This window comes from Falco peregrinus, chromosome 4, assembly GCF_023634155.1.
Source record: "Falco peregrinus isolate bFalPer1 chromosome 4, bFalPer1.pri, whole genome shotgun sequence".
Classification (NCBI taxonomy): Eukaryota; Metazoa; Chordata; class Aves; order Falconiformes; family Falconidae; genus Falco; species Falco peregrinus.
This window is the reverse complement of record NC_073724.1, coordinates 109,544,542-109,558,885: the sequence shown is the minus strand read 5'-3', so window position 1 is coordinate 109,558,885 and position 14,344 is coordinate 109,544,542. Positions and strand designations below refer to the sequence as shown.

Genomic DNA, 14,344 nt, shown 5'->3' with positions numbered 1-14,344 from the left:
TTTCTAATGTATGCTTGCTGGGTTTTTTCCTCAGCTAAGCTTTCTGGTATCATAAGCCCTTTGGCATATGGATCAGGTCTCTTTTTATAATGGCTGATACCCTCAGCACTGAAAAACCAGTAACAGTAAAGCAGGTAATCAGGAAAAGATTCATGAAAAAGCAGCTGTGGACTATCAATTCTGCTGAGCCATTCAAGAGGTGTTATGACCTTTCCAAATGCACGTTTTGTCTTTGTACATGAGCTATAAAAGAATTAGTAAAGGAAGGGAGACGATAAAACATCAAAAATAGATAACAAAATACGTGTGAAACGGGTGTTAACCTATAACTGAAGTCATAGCAGGAGTACCAACACGTAACAGATAGAAACTGTGTAATTAGACATCGCCAGGTCACCCTCAGTCCTAAAATACAAATTCCGCAATTGGGTTTCTGCGGTAAATAGCCTGTAGTTAAAGAACTACGTGTACAACCCAAAACTGTCTAGCGAATAGACTGTTAGTCAGCATAACATTACTATCTCCCTTCGGCAAAGGCAGTGCTTGATGGGACCCAAGAGAGTCATGTTCTGAGCCTAGCTTTACTCCTCAGCAGCTGTCAGATCTTGCCTCATCTTTCCACAGCAGTTTTTCATCTCATCCTTAGACTTTCTTGCTCTTCACCCAATCTCTCAGCAAGGAGTCTCAGCACTCAACTGCACATCCAAGAGCTTAGTAAAATTACCCGCCAGGCATTAGTAGTCCTGGCTTAGGCACATCTAAATAGTTGGTCCCTGGCTCTTCAACCCAGAAATCATCACCTTCACCCAGAAATCATCACCTTCTGTACCTGGATAGTAGCTAGAGCTGTGGCACCTCAAATTCCTGTGAGGCCTTTAAACAGCAATATAACTTCAATCACAATACAGGAAACAGGAAAATGTCAATTGTATTTTATATTCTCAAATGGAAAATATAAATAAAAAACAAACACATACACTTTTATGAATGGTCAGAACCAGGACAAAGAGGTGTGTGCGCCTGACTGAGGAAAACTTCTAAGACTGAAGGTCTCACACTCCAAGAGAAATAGGAATGGTTTCTGCTGAACGCAGAAGCAGAAATGTGCATGCCAAAGATGGCTACTAAAAACAATTCCCAAGTCCTTCAAAGGTAATGGTTTCTCTTCACAAGTGCGCTGCATAAATTAAAAGCTCTGAAGTCTTCTTGACTGAATGTTATTTTTATTATTTTCTGCCCCAAATCCTCAGACTCTAACAAAAGATTCTCCTCACTTTACAAACTTATGTGCAGGCAAAAATGCTCTTTATCTTCACAATATACAGTACATGAAAAAGCTATCTCAGAATGGACTTCAGTTGCAAATAAGTGTTATAAATTAATCACATGTTAAAATTAATGATAATGAGCCTGTCTGGAGTTGCTAATTGCTTCTAGGCATAGTGTTAAGTTTCTCAAATGCAAAAACCAGTTCATTATCAACACTCAGCCAGCAACATACTTGCCTTTAATGGTAACAACTCGAGAAACCCTGCTTCACACATATAAGAAATCAAATGCAAGAAGTGCTCTCAAAGCTGATGAGGAAAATGACAGCTACTCACATTTCACTGAAGACCAGAACTGGCAAAAATCTTCCCTTTCAAATTCTAACTTCAATGACTCATCACAAAACAACTCAATCAGCAAAGCTCACACATCTGGTAGCAATGTGGTGCTAGCAAGCGCTCCTCAGCCAACAACTTACAGACACAACTCCTTCCAGCATCACTCTCACCCATGGGGAAAGAATTCCTTCAATGGAGCCTTAAATCAGACCAGGTACTGACAGAAGCTTATTTGAGACGAAGGGAGGAGTTCATACCTCACGGAGCTATTGCTTCAACAGACCTTGCTGCACTGATTTACACAGAGTTTGTATTTTCAGAGTTATCCCTGCAAACATAAAGACAAGGAGCATGATTATTCTCATATGCTTCAGTAAAAATGCAATGCACAGAAACCACTGCGTCTGCAGAGCTCTGTGGATGATAACCACCAGTAGAGAGGTGGCAACAAGCAACGAGAAAGTGGTAACATCAAACACTGCTACAGTCATGCTGGCAGGAAACATCTGCCCACTGCCTTATCTCTTTCTTTCATTTTATACCGAGGTTGAAATATCACTGACATCTCCTACAGCAGTTTCTTCGCAGTAAAATCACCTCCACACTTCTGCACAGGAAATACAAATTTACCTTCAACAGATCTGACAGAAAGCCACTTAGATATCTTACTAGACTGTTGTTCAGACTGGACTGCAATATGCTTTTTCAGGTAACATTTCAGAGGAATACAAAGATATATACATTCATTCAGAAACTACAGCACACAATCAAGCTGACTGCATGACCAAAATGCCTAATCACTTTTAACAAAAAGTTAAAAAAACTTAACACAAAGTTTAAAAGATCTCAAGTTTGACATCACCTTTTTCCTAAAGTGATGTGTTCTGCTAAAGTCATACATGGCTATGTCTGGCTTTCCTTTCATGAAATGAAAGATTACAGTAGAATTTTGTTGGCTGCTACTTAGAATTCCAAAGGTCTGAGGGTCCATATGCAACTTCAAATTTAAAAAACAAAAAAACCCCACCAACACCCAACCCACAACTCCACCTACAAATTCATTTTAAAGGTGGTCTTTGAAGAAGTCTCACTAAATAGCACAGCTGAAATGTGTCTATCACTCACTCAGCCAGGATCCCCAGGCCATTTTATAGATGCAAAACCAGTCCATAACACTGAGTAAAGCTTGCTTTTCTGGACATAACCATACTGTAGCTCATCAAACATTAGAATCAGTGTTTTACCTCACTCCCTTTTTCTGTCTCACGCGTTGTTCCTGACCTGACACAGCAGACACACAATCGCTCCTTGCAAGCTGCTAGTTAAATACCACTGCAGCTCTTTATGAGTAGTTGGCTCTTGGTCATCTGTCTTCCAAGAGAACAGGATGCAAGGGGAAGGTCCATGTTAAAAACTGAGCTCTGGAAAACACAGAGAGCTGCAGAGCCCAGTGCTGCGCCACCCAAACCTAGCACTGGGTGAGACGGCTTAGACTTGAAAAGCAAAAAAGCTGTTTCAGCACAACTACGAGGGCAGCTGAGTTAATGAGCTGTGATCTGCTCATTTGAAACTAACTCAGTATTTCCAATAAAGCTGGGGATTTTTTACCATGTGCAAACCACTGTACTGTGAGTCTCACAAATAACTTTTCAAACAATTTTCTCGTAGGGACAGAAAGCAGGTAACATTTGTTCAGTCATTCCCATATCTTAACTCGTGAACCACAGGTATTGCACATGACTAAGGTCTATTAAAACATCACAGCAACGATCATTGCCGTATCTCATGTGCATTATTAAGAAAAATAAACATATATGTTCTTTAAAGCACTTACTCATGTGAGCAACCTTACATGTAAGTAAACTCTATCAAGCATGTCTTTTTGAGGAGTTAGATCTTAAAGTATCTCTAGAAACGCACCACTTTTTCAAGCTGCAGTTGAGACAATTCAAATAACGCGTTGCTGTGTATATTTAATACTAGCACCTTTCCAGGTCTTCTAAATCTCGCATAAAACAATTCAGTCAACTACAACTCAGTCAGGCTTACATTGCTAGGTAACTGTGAATCTAGGATGACTGACCTTCTACTCATTTTTCCTGTTGTTCCTTTTAAATAAAACAGATTATAAAAACTGATGACAGCACCCTCACGATTCATTGTGCTCCTCACATCAGCCCCCAACCTTTTCTTTATAAACAAAATCACTTAGTGAAAATGTGTCACATCTCTATAGTCACAGGTTAACAATTCAGTTCTTCAAGCTATTAGACAACAATCACAGCTATGAAAAGATGTATGTTTCAATGTATACAAGCAGTCTCATTAGCTTCAGAGGTATTATTCTGATACATAAAATCAGACTGCAGTGCAACTTTAATAAAAAAGATATCTTAAAATAAATTGCATCTACAATTGGATCTACAGTCCAATTCATAGGAAAATTATTTATTTGTGCATAAGTATCACTAGATTTGCAGGGAAAGCTGGTAATAAACATTCTGAAGGCCATCAAGCATCTCTCATTACAAAAGCCTTATTTTATTTTCTTACAATTTTGCCCTAATCTTAACCATTTTAACTAAAAAGTTTCACAGCATACACCATCTCAGGATGAGGTGTTTTTTTTATTACTAACTGCAAATTAAAAACATCTATTTCCAACACCTGGCTAAAGAAAAATATATTTTGTTTGGAATACATTAAAAAAAATTGGCTAGCTTTCTTCTATGAGTTCTAGATGCTGGAGCAGAGACTTGAAATTCTGAAAGCTTTTGGATAAGCTTTTTTATAACCCAAGAAATCCTGTTCAAGTCTGGGCTTCTTCATGGCTTGGAGGACACAGCCTTGTGCATGCTCAACAAAAAGATTTACCATCTCAACTTCCCATTTATCATCTCAACTTCCCAATGGTTCCATCTGTACAAGGCATGCTGCTGAACAGGACTTTCCTTGTAGCCATTGGCTCCTCTGAGGAAAGCTCTTTTGTGTCCATAGGCCTGTGCCTCTTACAGTAACTGACCTCCAGATGCATCCAAGTTGCCTGAGTTGATGCAGAAGGAAAAAACCAGTACTTTCGGTCAGTTAGGTAAGGGGGAAAGAGGCCTGTAGGCATCTGGCAGGGCTCAGGTAAACTGCACAAGGAAACCCAAGTGCAAACTGGATATTGCCTGTCTGGGAAGCAGCTCTGTGGCAAAGGCCTTGCGGGTGCCTACGGGGGTAAAACCGAGCACGGGAGCACAGCAGCTCCCACTGGCAACAAAGAGGCCACCAGCACCCTGGGCTGTAAGAACCGAGGCAAAGCCAGGAGATCCAGGGAAGAATCCCCCGCTACTCATCACTCATTAGGGCGCTTCTGGAATATTGCATCCAGGTTTTAGCCCCGCAGTGCTGGACAGACACTGGTGAGCTGGAGGGAGTTCAGGCAAGTGCCACCGGGATGGTGCGGCTGAAGCACCTGCCTGTGAGGGGAGGCTGGGGAAGCCTGGAGCAGAGACTGCTTCAGGGGACCAAAACAGCCCCAGTGCCCACATGGAAAGTATCCAGGAAACGGCAACGGGCTGCCCAGAGAGGCTGAGCAGCCTCCATGCCTGTAGCCTTTCAAGACCAGACTGGGTAATAAAAGTCACAAGCAGTCTGACCTGCACCTCCCAGCCGCAGGACCCCCAAGGCCTTTCCCACAGAGCTGCTCCCCGGGCAGGCAATGCCCAGTTTGCACTCGGGTTTCTTTATTCTTGACTCCTTCGTGACTCCTCATCTTTATTTCACCTTCCATCATCAAATTATTCTGTCCTCTGCTCTCTGTTGCTTGTGCAGTTTACCTGCGCCTGCCAGATGCCTCCAGGCCTCTTTCCCCTCGACCTAACCAGACTGAGGGATGGTGAGATCCCTTCAGCCTGTCACCCCGTGATCCGGGCATGGCCAGGGCAGCCAGAGTGGCACAGAACAACTTTCAGCCATCAGGCCACCCCGCGCCCAGGCCCTACCACAAAACCCAGGGCCTCCCATGCCACCAACCCTGTCCATCAGCCAACGTCCTCCCTTGCTACCTTACCACGCTCCCCTGCATCCAATGTACAGCCCAAGCAAGACGTGCTTTCCAGCCACAAACTTCAGACTTCGCCGGTAGCCTGTGAAGGGTGGCAGGCACAGGAATGCCTCCTTTCAGCTTCTGTGGCTTAAAGCCCTCGCACGTTACCCGCATCGCATTAAAAGTCATTCAGATTGCAAAACCAAGCTCTCAGAAAAAGCCATGAGGACAAAACCACAAACGCTCAACACACCCCAGGGAATTTGGAACTGGCAAAGTGCAGGGCCAGGCCTAGCTGGGAACAGCAGCGCTCAGGAAGGTGCCTAGCAAACGTGGTGCCCTACCCTGCCCTTCCAGCAAAAGCTCACCTGTGCTGTGGGCTGCCTAAGTCCATTCACTGCACGTACCAGAGGCAGGTCACACAGCTTTGGTGATTCAGAGAGCTTTTATCAGAAGGCTGCTGGGGGTGGCACCTCCTGCTCTGACTAGACGCCTGCGAAAGAAGCCGGCCGGGCCGCAGCGGAGCGGTGCCCACGCCCGCCAGCGTGCGCCGCCGCCACGAAGCCGCACCAAGCGCGGGGACAGCGCCCGTGGGGCAACGCCAACGCCTCCTGCCCACGGAAGGAGAAAATGGCACCAGCTCCATCCCCTCGGCTGCCTTTTCCCTGCCGACCCCTCTCGGCCCTCTGCCTCTCCCCCCGCGCCTGGCGACGGCTCCGGACTGACGAGGGGCCCCTCAAGCGGCCGAGCTCCGCAGCGGGGCGGCAGCGGCAGCCCGGCCCGGCACCCCGCGGGCGGCGGCGGGGGGCGATGGCGCGGCGGCCGTTACCTGGAGAGGGAGTCGCCGCTGGGCGGCCGCGCCGCCGCCCGCCCGGCGCCGAGGCTCTCGCAGCTGGAGCTCTCCTCCATGCCGGGCGGCGGGGCGGCCCCGGGGCGGGCAGCTGTCAGCCGAGCGGCGGGCGCCCGGCGGGGCGGGAAGCGGCCATGTTGGCCCGGCGTGCCGCGCGGGGAGGGCGGGCTGAGGCGGGGCGGCGGCAGGGGGCCGAGCCCGCCGGCCGCGGGGAAGGGAGCGGCAGCGGCGGGGCCTGCCCGGGCTGCCTTGCCCTCGGCCCGCAAGCCTGGCAGGCGGGGAGAGGGGCAGGGGCACCGTGCGGCCCAGCCCCTTCCCCAGGCCGAGGGGCTCGGGGCCGAGCCGCCGGAGGGAGAGGGAGGGGGCGGGGGCTGCGTTCTGCCTCCCCTCGGCGCGCCCCGCTCCCTTCCCTCAGCGTGAGCCCGGCCGGGGTCCGGCGCCGCGCGTCCCTCCGGCAAAGGGGGCGAGACGAGACGGACGGGGGCCGCCAGCCAGCGAGTGGCGGTATTTGCTCATGCGGGTGGGGAATCGGCCAGGATCTCCCTTTCTGGCCTCAAAAACCACAGGAAAGCGGCAGGTTCCCTCTCCGGGGCACCGCGATCGTTCCTTGGAGCAAGGAAACGGTCTCTCTCAAGGATCCCCCTTGATCTTATTTGAGTTGGGCTGGGCAGCTAGAGGCCCTGCTGAGACCCTCTTTTATGCTGGGCTGTGCACCCGTAATAAAAACCAGATGTGCTCCTGAAATTTTTAATTGACCGTGTCTGCTCAAGAATCCCCTTTCAGCCGATCCCTCAGCTGGATGGGGCAGGAGCTGTGGAGCGTGGCAGGTCAAGATGGCGTGAGGCTGCAGGGTGCCAGCACCGTCCTCTGCCCGCAGCGACTGACCGCAGCCGGTGCGCGGGCGTGATGCTTTGTGGCCTGGAAGCTCTGCAGCCACCGCTCGGTATCGGATGCTCTGCAGGAAGGGCCATGATACGTTTGGCTCCTTGGAGCAATTCAGTGAGCAAGAGCAAAGCGCTTGGCATTGCTTACAAAGACTGGGGAATTGCATCTTAAGCCTCCCATACCCAGTGCGAAGGTGTCTTCCAAACGCGCAGCTGTTTTGGCAGAAACCCCATGAGACACATAAACTAAACCGCTGGGGACATATTAGTAGGCACGTGGGTTTCCAGTAAGGCTTGCTTGTTGGTTAAAGAGAACTCCCGATATCAGGAGCATCAGTCCAAATGGACCTCCCTGTTTGAAACACTACCTCAAAGCAGCATAAACCCTGTGCCTTCTAAACATCTGAATACCCTGTGGCTGTAAAATGGTTACTGAAACATCATCCCTCTTTGTGCTCCAAGGAGTAAATTAGTTGATGTGTTTCTTTCTGTTGTTTCGCATTTTGTTCCTGTCATCAGAGTGTAACTCCAGAGCAGTTTAAATCGTGCAGAAGCCTGTAAACATGAGCAGGATGCTGAAGTGGGTTTGCAGCAGCCCCGCGTGAGACTGCATGATGTGGCTGTGAAATTCCCTCTGTCATTCTTTCCTTTAGTCTATTGACTGCTGTTGAGCAAGGTTGACGTGGGGTGGTTTGGAAGCTGGTTTAAACTTCAGAACAAAACTTTGTCAAAGCAGGGGTTTATTTTCTGTACTTTTTACTTAATCTTCTGGGAAAAAAAGTTTATAAATCAGCAAAGGAGTTTGTCTAGTTGGGAGAGGGAGGAGTTCAGCCTAGAAAATGAAGTTTGTGAGGGCTTTTCTAAAATGAAAACTTCATTTTCCGGTTAGGAGTGATATTTTTGGTTTTAAAAATAAGCTAATCGCTGGTGTTTTGTTGCAGTATTAAAATCCAAACAAAATGCTTCCACATTATTACAATTAAGAGATCGACAGACCTGTGCTGGTTTTGTTCCAGCTGTAAAAATTTTTTAAATGTTGATTATTTTTTTCCCCTCTAATTAGGGGTAATAAACCTTTCAGAAGTACTATTTATTAATAGAAAATTAGATACTAATGAGACACTTCCCCCTCTTTTCAGCTTTCCATCCCCTCTTCAGAGACAAGCGGACAGGGGGTGCTGTAGCAGCAGTAGTTTTGCATCTTTGGTAAGCTGTCCCGCAGTTCCTGATAGCCTTTTCCCAGTGGTGCGCTCTTTTCCCAGCCTTTCTGAGGATGGAGTTCCTGACAGTAGTAACCCTTGGGAGAGGTCAGCACTGTAGAACTAGCACAGAGCAGTGCATGTCTCCCTTTCAGATCTCACCAAATAGCCTTGTGGTGAGTTGGTATTACCTCTGTTCCTCTCTGCTAAGCTTAGTTTGATAGAGGTGCAGGTTTTTAAAAAAAAAGTCAAGTAGGAATAGAAACAATATATAAACCTCCTTTGCTATGTGAAAGTATTAGAGTGCCTTCCTTTCTTCCTAATTTGCTATTGATGTGGCATCTCTAAGTAGTGTATTGATGAAGTGCTCTATTTGCTTTTCACTGGTCTGTTTTGTTCTTGGCCTTATCCCCAGGGCCTGTGAAACCCTTTAGAAATTCCCACTGGTGCTTTGTAAATGAGAACAAAGCTAATCACCTCCTGGATCTCTCCTGCTGCTGGAAGAAACTAGCAGCCTGCTCAGTGAGTCTTTCTGCTCAACAATACCACATTTTCAGTCAGTCAGAATTTTCTCTCTGTGAAGTGAGTTACCTCAGGGCTTTTACAAGTGATGGAGAATTAAATAAAGGCCCTGACATAACCAAAACCAATTAAGGACAATTCACAAGGCTGTTTTATAACTGATGCAAATTAAGCATAGTTCAGTCTGTTAACATACTTTTGCTTGCCACATCCCTTACCATTATCTTACAAGTATCATAATTTGGTTTTTTTATGAGGGAACATGCAGTTTTGTGATCTGAACACAGGAAACAGTAAAAGAAAATTAACATCATGGCTAACTAGTAAAGTTATCTGTGTTCATCCTTAAGCCCATGTGGCTGACACAACTGGGGTCAATAATATCCCAAAAGAGAGAATGATAACTAACTTTCTTGAGTCAAAGGTGTGACAGATTGTTTCCAAGTAAGGGACAAGCAGACATCCTCCAATACTTTCTGAAATCATACGCGGTTGTAACTTTTGTTTATAGCACGTAAGTGTAAAATACATAGCCTGGCTTTCTTAGGTGTTCAGAGGCTGTCAAAGACGTGAGTACAGCACAAAGAACATCATTTTATGTACCATGATTAAGTGTGGGGAAGTAAAACTCTTGCCTCAGTCCTTCAGTGTGAAAGGGAGAGAGTATTTGTGTCCATTGTATTTAAACTACAAGTCTGTTGAGTAAGGGGCTTTCTAGATCTGTGTGTATGTGTAGTCCATACATCTGGTATATGATAGATGAGTGTGCCAGTTGTTACAAATCCAGATGTTCTCATCCCTGGAACTCCCTGGCTTTACTGCTGCACAGCCAAACACAGGCCTGTCATGTCTCACACTGTGAGCGCAGTGCTTCCCAAATCCAGGGGCAGTCACACATCCCAGACATCCTGGCACAACCTGCTCATAGGGGTCTTGTGGGGATCTTTGTTGCGGTCCTTTGACTAAACGTACCTGGAGCATTGTGTGCCAGTGCAGAGGATGAATCATGCTTCTGCAGTGGTCAAAGGGTGGCCCATGACGCAGGACCATGTGCTGAAATGATTCTCTCTAAGAAAGCGTGCTTCCCTGCCGCAGTCTTTGTCATAACCTGCCCTTACACAACACAGCTCATCAGACGTTCACCTCCCTCCCTCCCCCTCTTCCCCATCACACAACCCAACACAGTTATTTGAAAGGCCTATAAATAGCAAGGGAGTGAGAGCCCTAATCCCTTCTGAAAATGGTCACCTTGCCCCCTTCACTCCAGCCCCAACACTAACCATCTGTCCTTGCTGGAGCTCTATGGATTTCCCATACTTTCCCCACTGTACTGCGGGGGACAGTATATATTCCTGTGCCCTGTTAGCCAGTGCGTTAAGTAATTCATGGAAACGGCAGCTTCACAAACTCTGCCTTCTCCTCTAGTAGTCCACATCAGTGAGTCCAACAAATTTGCAGCATGACTCAGTCCCATAATTGTTCTGAAAACCACACAACCAGAGACACCCTCGTCTCTCCCTTTGATTCACTAAAATGGTTCTCAGATTTATTACGTTTTCTTGTCTGCTTGATGTACAGCCTAAGGGCAGTGGGCAGCCAATAAAAGATTCTCAGCGCCTTGAGAAGGCTGGATTGTCACTGGTGAGATCCCACTGTGATGTATGATCATCGAATCACACTGGAGGTGGCATGTGTTCCTTTTGTCAAGCTCCATCAGCTGATAAAGTATGAGGTCAGAAACAGCGAGAGCTTTGGCACATGCAGAGAGGTTGATGAAGAACAACGTGCTGTGGCTGTGATTTGGAGCTAGAGCTCCTTGTGGTTGCAAGAACATCTGTTACAAGATGGTCATGGGGCACATGCACAGATTCGGTCCTGCTGATGCATGATGACTGTGCTGTTGAAGCTGGAAACTAGTCAAAGCCCAGAGAGGGACATACAGCTACGCTTAAATTGTCACTGGGTCTCCAAGATTACTGTACTTGAGGTTAATGTGATCAGAGGGGTCACCTTAGCTCACCCCTGATGTGGTTCTTTATTGGCTGGAATGGCACCCTGACAGTGCTCTTGCCTTGCACCGCCCACGTGTCTGATAGAAGCAGAAGGCAGTGATCAATGGGCCTCTGAGGCTTTTTTTTTTTTTTTGTCACTTGATTGATCGGGTTTTTTCTTCTGCAGTCGTGCACATTTTGGTGCAAAGTGTCGCAGATGTGGAGCTCTGGACTCGGCCTGGACCTAATCCTGCATGCTATAGCTTTCTAGCTGTTTACAGAGCGCTTCTGATGGGCAGTTTATTCTGCTAGCTGCTCTGCCTGTGTAGCACTTTCCTGTCCTCCCTCCCACCACCAGCTCATGGCTGCTCACAGAGCAGTGAGACATTAGCACACAGGCTACGTCAGGATCCATCCCGATGTGTGCTCAGTGTGTACAGACCACTGCCTGGAGTCAGGCATTTCACCCGGTTTTTAATTGCCTTATGCTTTTAATTTTTAATGGCCTCTGCAGATACTGATTTATTGCAGTGTACTGTAGCATGCATTTGCTTATAGCTAAGCAGCGATACCAGTGCAGTCCAAGGCTGACAAATACTTTAGTGCTGCAGCAGACAGACTGGGAGGTCTGAAGGTGCAGGCACCGTGTTCCTGACAGTGCGCGGCTGCCTCACCGGCTGCGTGCTGCATTCCTCAGGCGGGGCAGGACTTCCATTATGTGCTGCAAAACACATTGTAGTTTTAGAAGATCAATTTTTAGTGTCACTTCAAATAAAGTAGTATGGTATCTTTCTTCCTGAAGGGCTAAATACATCAGAGCAGCTGTCTGACTGTCTACAGGTTTGGACTGCAACACTTCAGCAGCTCCTTGCCATCTGTGTAATGGTCTCCAATCTGGCAAACATGAAGTAAGATTACTTACAGGAGTTAAATTTGAAGGTTCTGGCACTTGTTAAACCACCACTGCTGGAAATAAATGTGTTTCCAGAACTTGTCGGGTGATCAGGCAGGAAGGAAGGACATTGGGGCAAGAATTGGTTTTGATATTTTTGGCCATTAGGAGAACAATTTTCTGAAGTCTCAGCACTTGCGCTAAACACTCTCATTAAGATGGGGAGAGGTGATCATATGCAGGGTGAGAGTCTCTTTGCCTCTTGGATCTCAAATCTTTAATTTACAGTCCTGATTTATACATCAATTTTCAAGCAAACAGTCATTTTAAGTACAGGTAATTTTATACCTACATTGTCTGAAATAGTAGTGTCTTTATACTGTGTATGTGCACACAGACTTCTCAAAGTGAGATCTTAATCTGCAGCTGTGTATTTAATAGCTACAATTAGGGAAGTGGTTAAAAATACTTGATTTTATCTCATTTCTGCTTCTTTTTCTATTAAGGAAGATGTGCATTTGTGGTAGTGTTTTAATAAAACAATAAAATGATGATGGTAAGATCTGGAGATGGTATTAAAAATGAGAAGGACATGTCTAGAATTTAAATATAGTAGGAATTTTTTCCTTTTGTTTTCCCTTTTATTTACTCCATGACTCAAATTTCCATGTGGAAGGCTGATACAGTTGTCTGACTCTTTTAGAGGCAACAGAGTGTTCAGCTCTAGTGATGAAAGGGCTGGGGAGTTGTAGGCTTAACAGTGAGTGCAATAAAAATGAAGTATTTGAGAGGTGTTTGATTATCTGCTCTATGTAAGTAATGTATAGAGTGAGCTGTGGAAAACATTCAGGAAGCTACCGAAGACACATTAAGCCCCTGGATTCAATGAGGGAGGAAGCTTACTGCCATTTTCCAGGGTACTATAATTTGGAGATAGAGGATCACAGGGTTGTCAGTAATGCCCAACAAGAGGCACAAAGAGCAAATTTAAGTGCTGGAGCCTTGATTAATCACACTATTTAATTGTTAGCTTACCATCTGGGGTGGGGAGATCGCTGCAGTCTGCTGCTTTCATAACATTCACATTGCCTTTTCAGGTTTACCACGGGGCAAATGATCTTCAAGATGGAGCTTGCTTGTCCCCGTGATGGCTCTCAAAAGGTGGTGTGATGGCACTGCACCAGCTTGGTCTGCCTGCACAGCGACAGCAAGCTGTGCCTTCTCAAATAGCCCAGTGCTCTCCTGCCACTCCTCCAGATGGGCAAGGCATACAATCCTGCCATGAAAATACTCACCTAGTCAGTCTCCCTTTGTAGCAGACATGCTGATTTGAAATAGCCTCCAAAATAAAAACGACGTCTTAGTGCCGTACTGGGGCCAGAGGAGAACCAGGCTCAACACAGCACGGATAGGGCCAGAGTGCTGCAGAAGGAACTGGTTCTAGTGTGAGCAGAAGCCAGTTTGCTTCTCCTGGCTTCGTGGCCAGCATCTCTCCCTGCCCGCTTTTTTACTTAGCAATGTGTGCCTACCTAGGGAGCTGTTTCTCATTGCCTCCAAGGCCATTACACACCCAGTATGGGGATGCTGGTCAGTGCTTCTGGGAGCACCAGACAGCTGGAAAGGGGAGTGTGTGCTTCTCCCGAGAAGGTGGTAGCAAGTGGCTGGTCAGAGAAGTGCATAACTGCAGGAGCGTGTGTGGTGAAAATTTATTAAATTGATTACTGCTTATGAAAAAGTCTTTATCTTTAATTAGGGATTGTTTAACTTGGACGAGATGCCCAGGGAGCTCAAGGACAACTTTAATGAGCAGGTGATGTTTGTCCTGAGTCCCCTAAACAAGCAAGATATGAGCAGGACCATCCAGTCAATAAATACTGTGTGCAGCTGCGTCATGGCAGTAACGCCACCATGCTTGGGTGTCTGGCCAATGTCCCTGGCACGTGTGAACCTTATGAATCATGAGAGAGTGCACACCTGCACTTAGCCTAAACTTTAAAGTTTGCATGCACTAGGCGTGTAAACTGGTTTTGTTTTTCACTGAGTATAAAGGCAGGCAAGCTCCGGGACTGGGCCAGAAGCCTCACCTACGGGTAAACACACCACATAGGAATTTTCCCAGTTGCTGAGAGACTCCTAGTGCTGGCTGCAACGGGGCTTCCCAGCCAGAGTGTGGGCCTGGATGATGTTGAGGTGGTAATGGGTGGTATATCCTTCTCATAGTCTCTGTAACGCTTTGCAGTAATGATTTGATGCTTCGCTGCTATTGCTCTTCTATCATAATGTGCATAATAACTAGTACTGTTTCTTTTCATCATACTGCATGCTATTTTCCTTTATTACTTTGTAATATAATAAACTGCATTTATTCT

General features: G+C 46.4%; 1 protein-coding gene across 4 annotated transcripts in view; it reads right to left on the bottom strand.

Annotated features, from left to right (window-relative positions):
• The window catches only part of MTMR2 (myotubularin related protein 2), a 65,962-nt gene extending 59,302 nt beyond the window's left edge, over positions 1-6,660 (bottom strand). For 2 of the 4 annotated variants that reach the window (XM_055801766.1, XM_055801768.1), the window contains exons 1-2: positions 6,467-6,618; positions 1,865-1,935 (exon numbers count right to left, since the gene is read on the bottom strand). Coding sequence is in view for 1 of the 4 variants with exons in the window: in XM_055801765.1 (XP_055657740.1) it covers positions 6,467-6,546 (80 nt within the window). In the remaining 3 variants the exon portion in view is untranslated. Of the gene's footprint in view, positions 1-1,864; positions 1,936-6,466 lie in introns of all 4 variants that reach the window. The other 2 variants (XM_055801765.1, XM_055801767.1) reach the window with 2 other exon arrangements.
• Between the last annotated feature and the right edge of the window lie 7,684 nt (positions 6,661-14,344).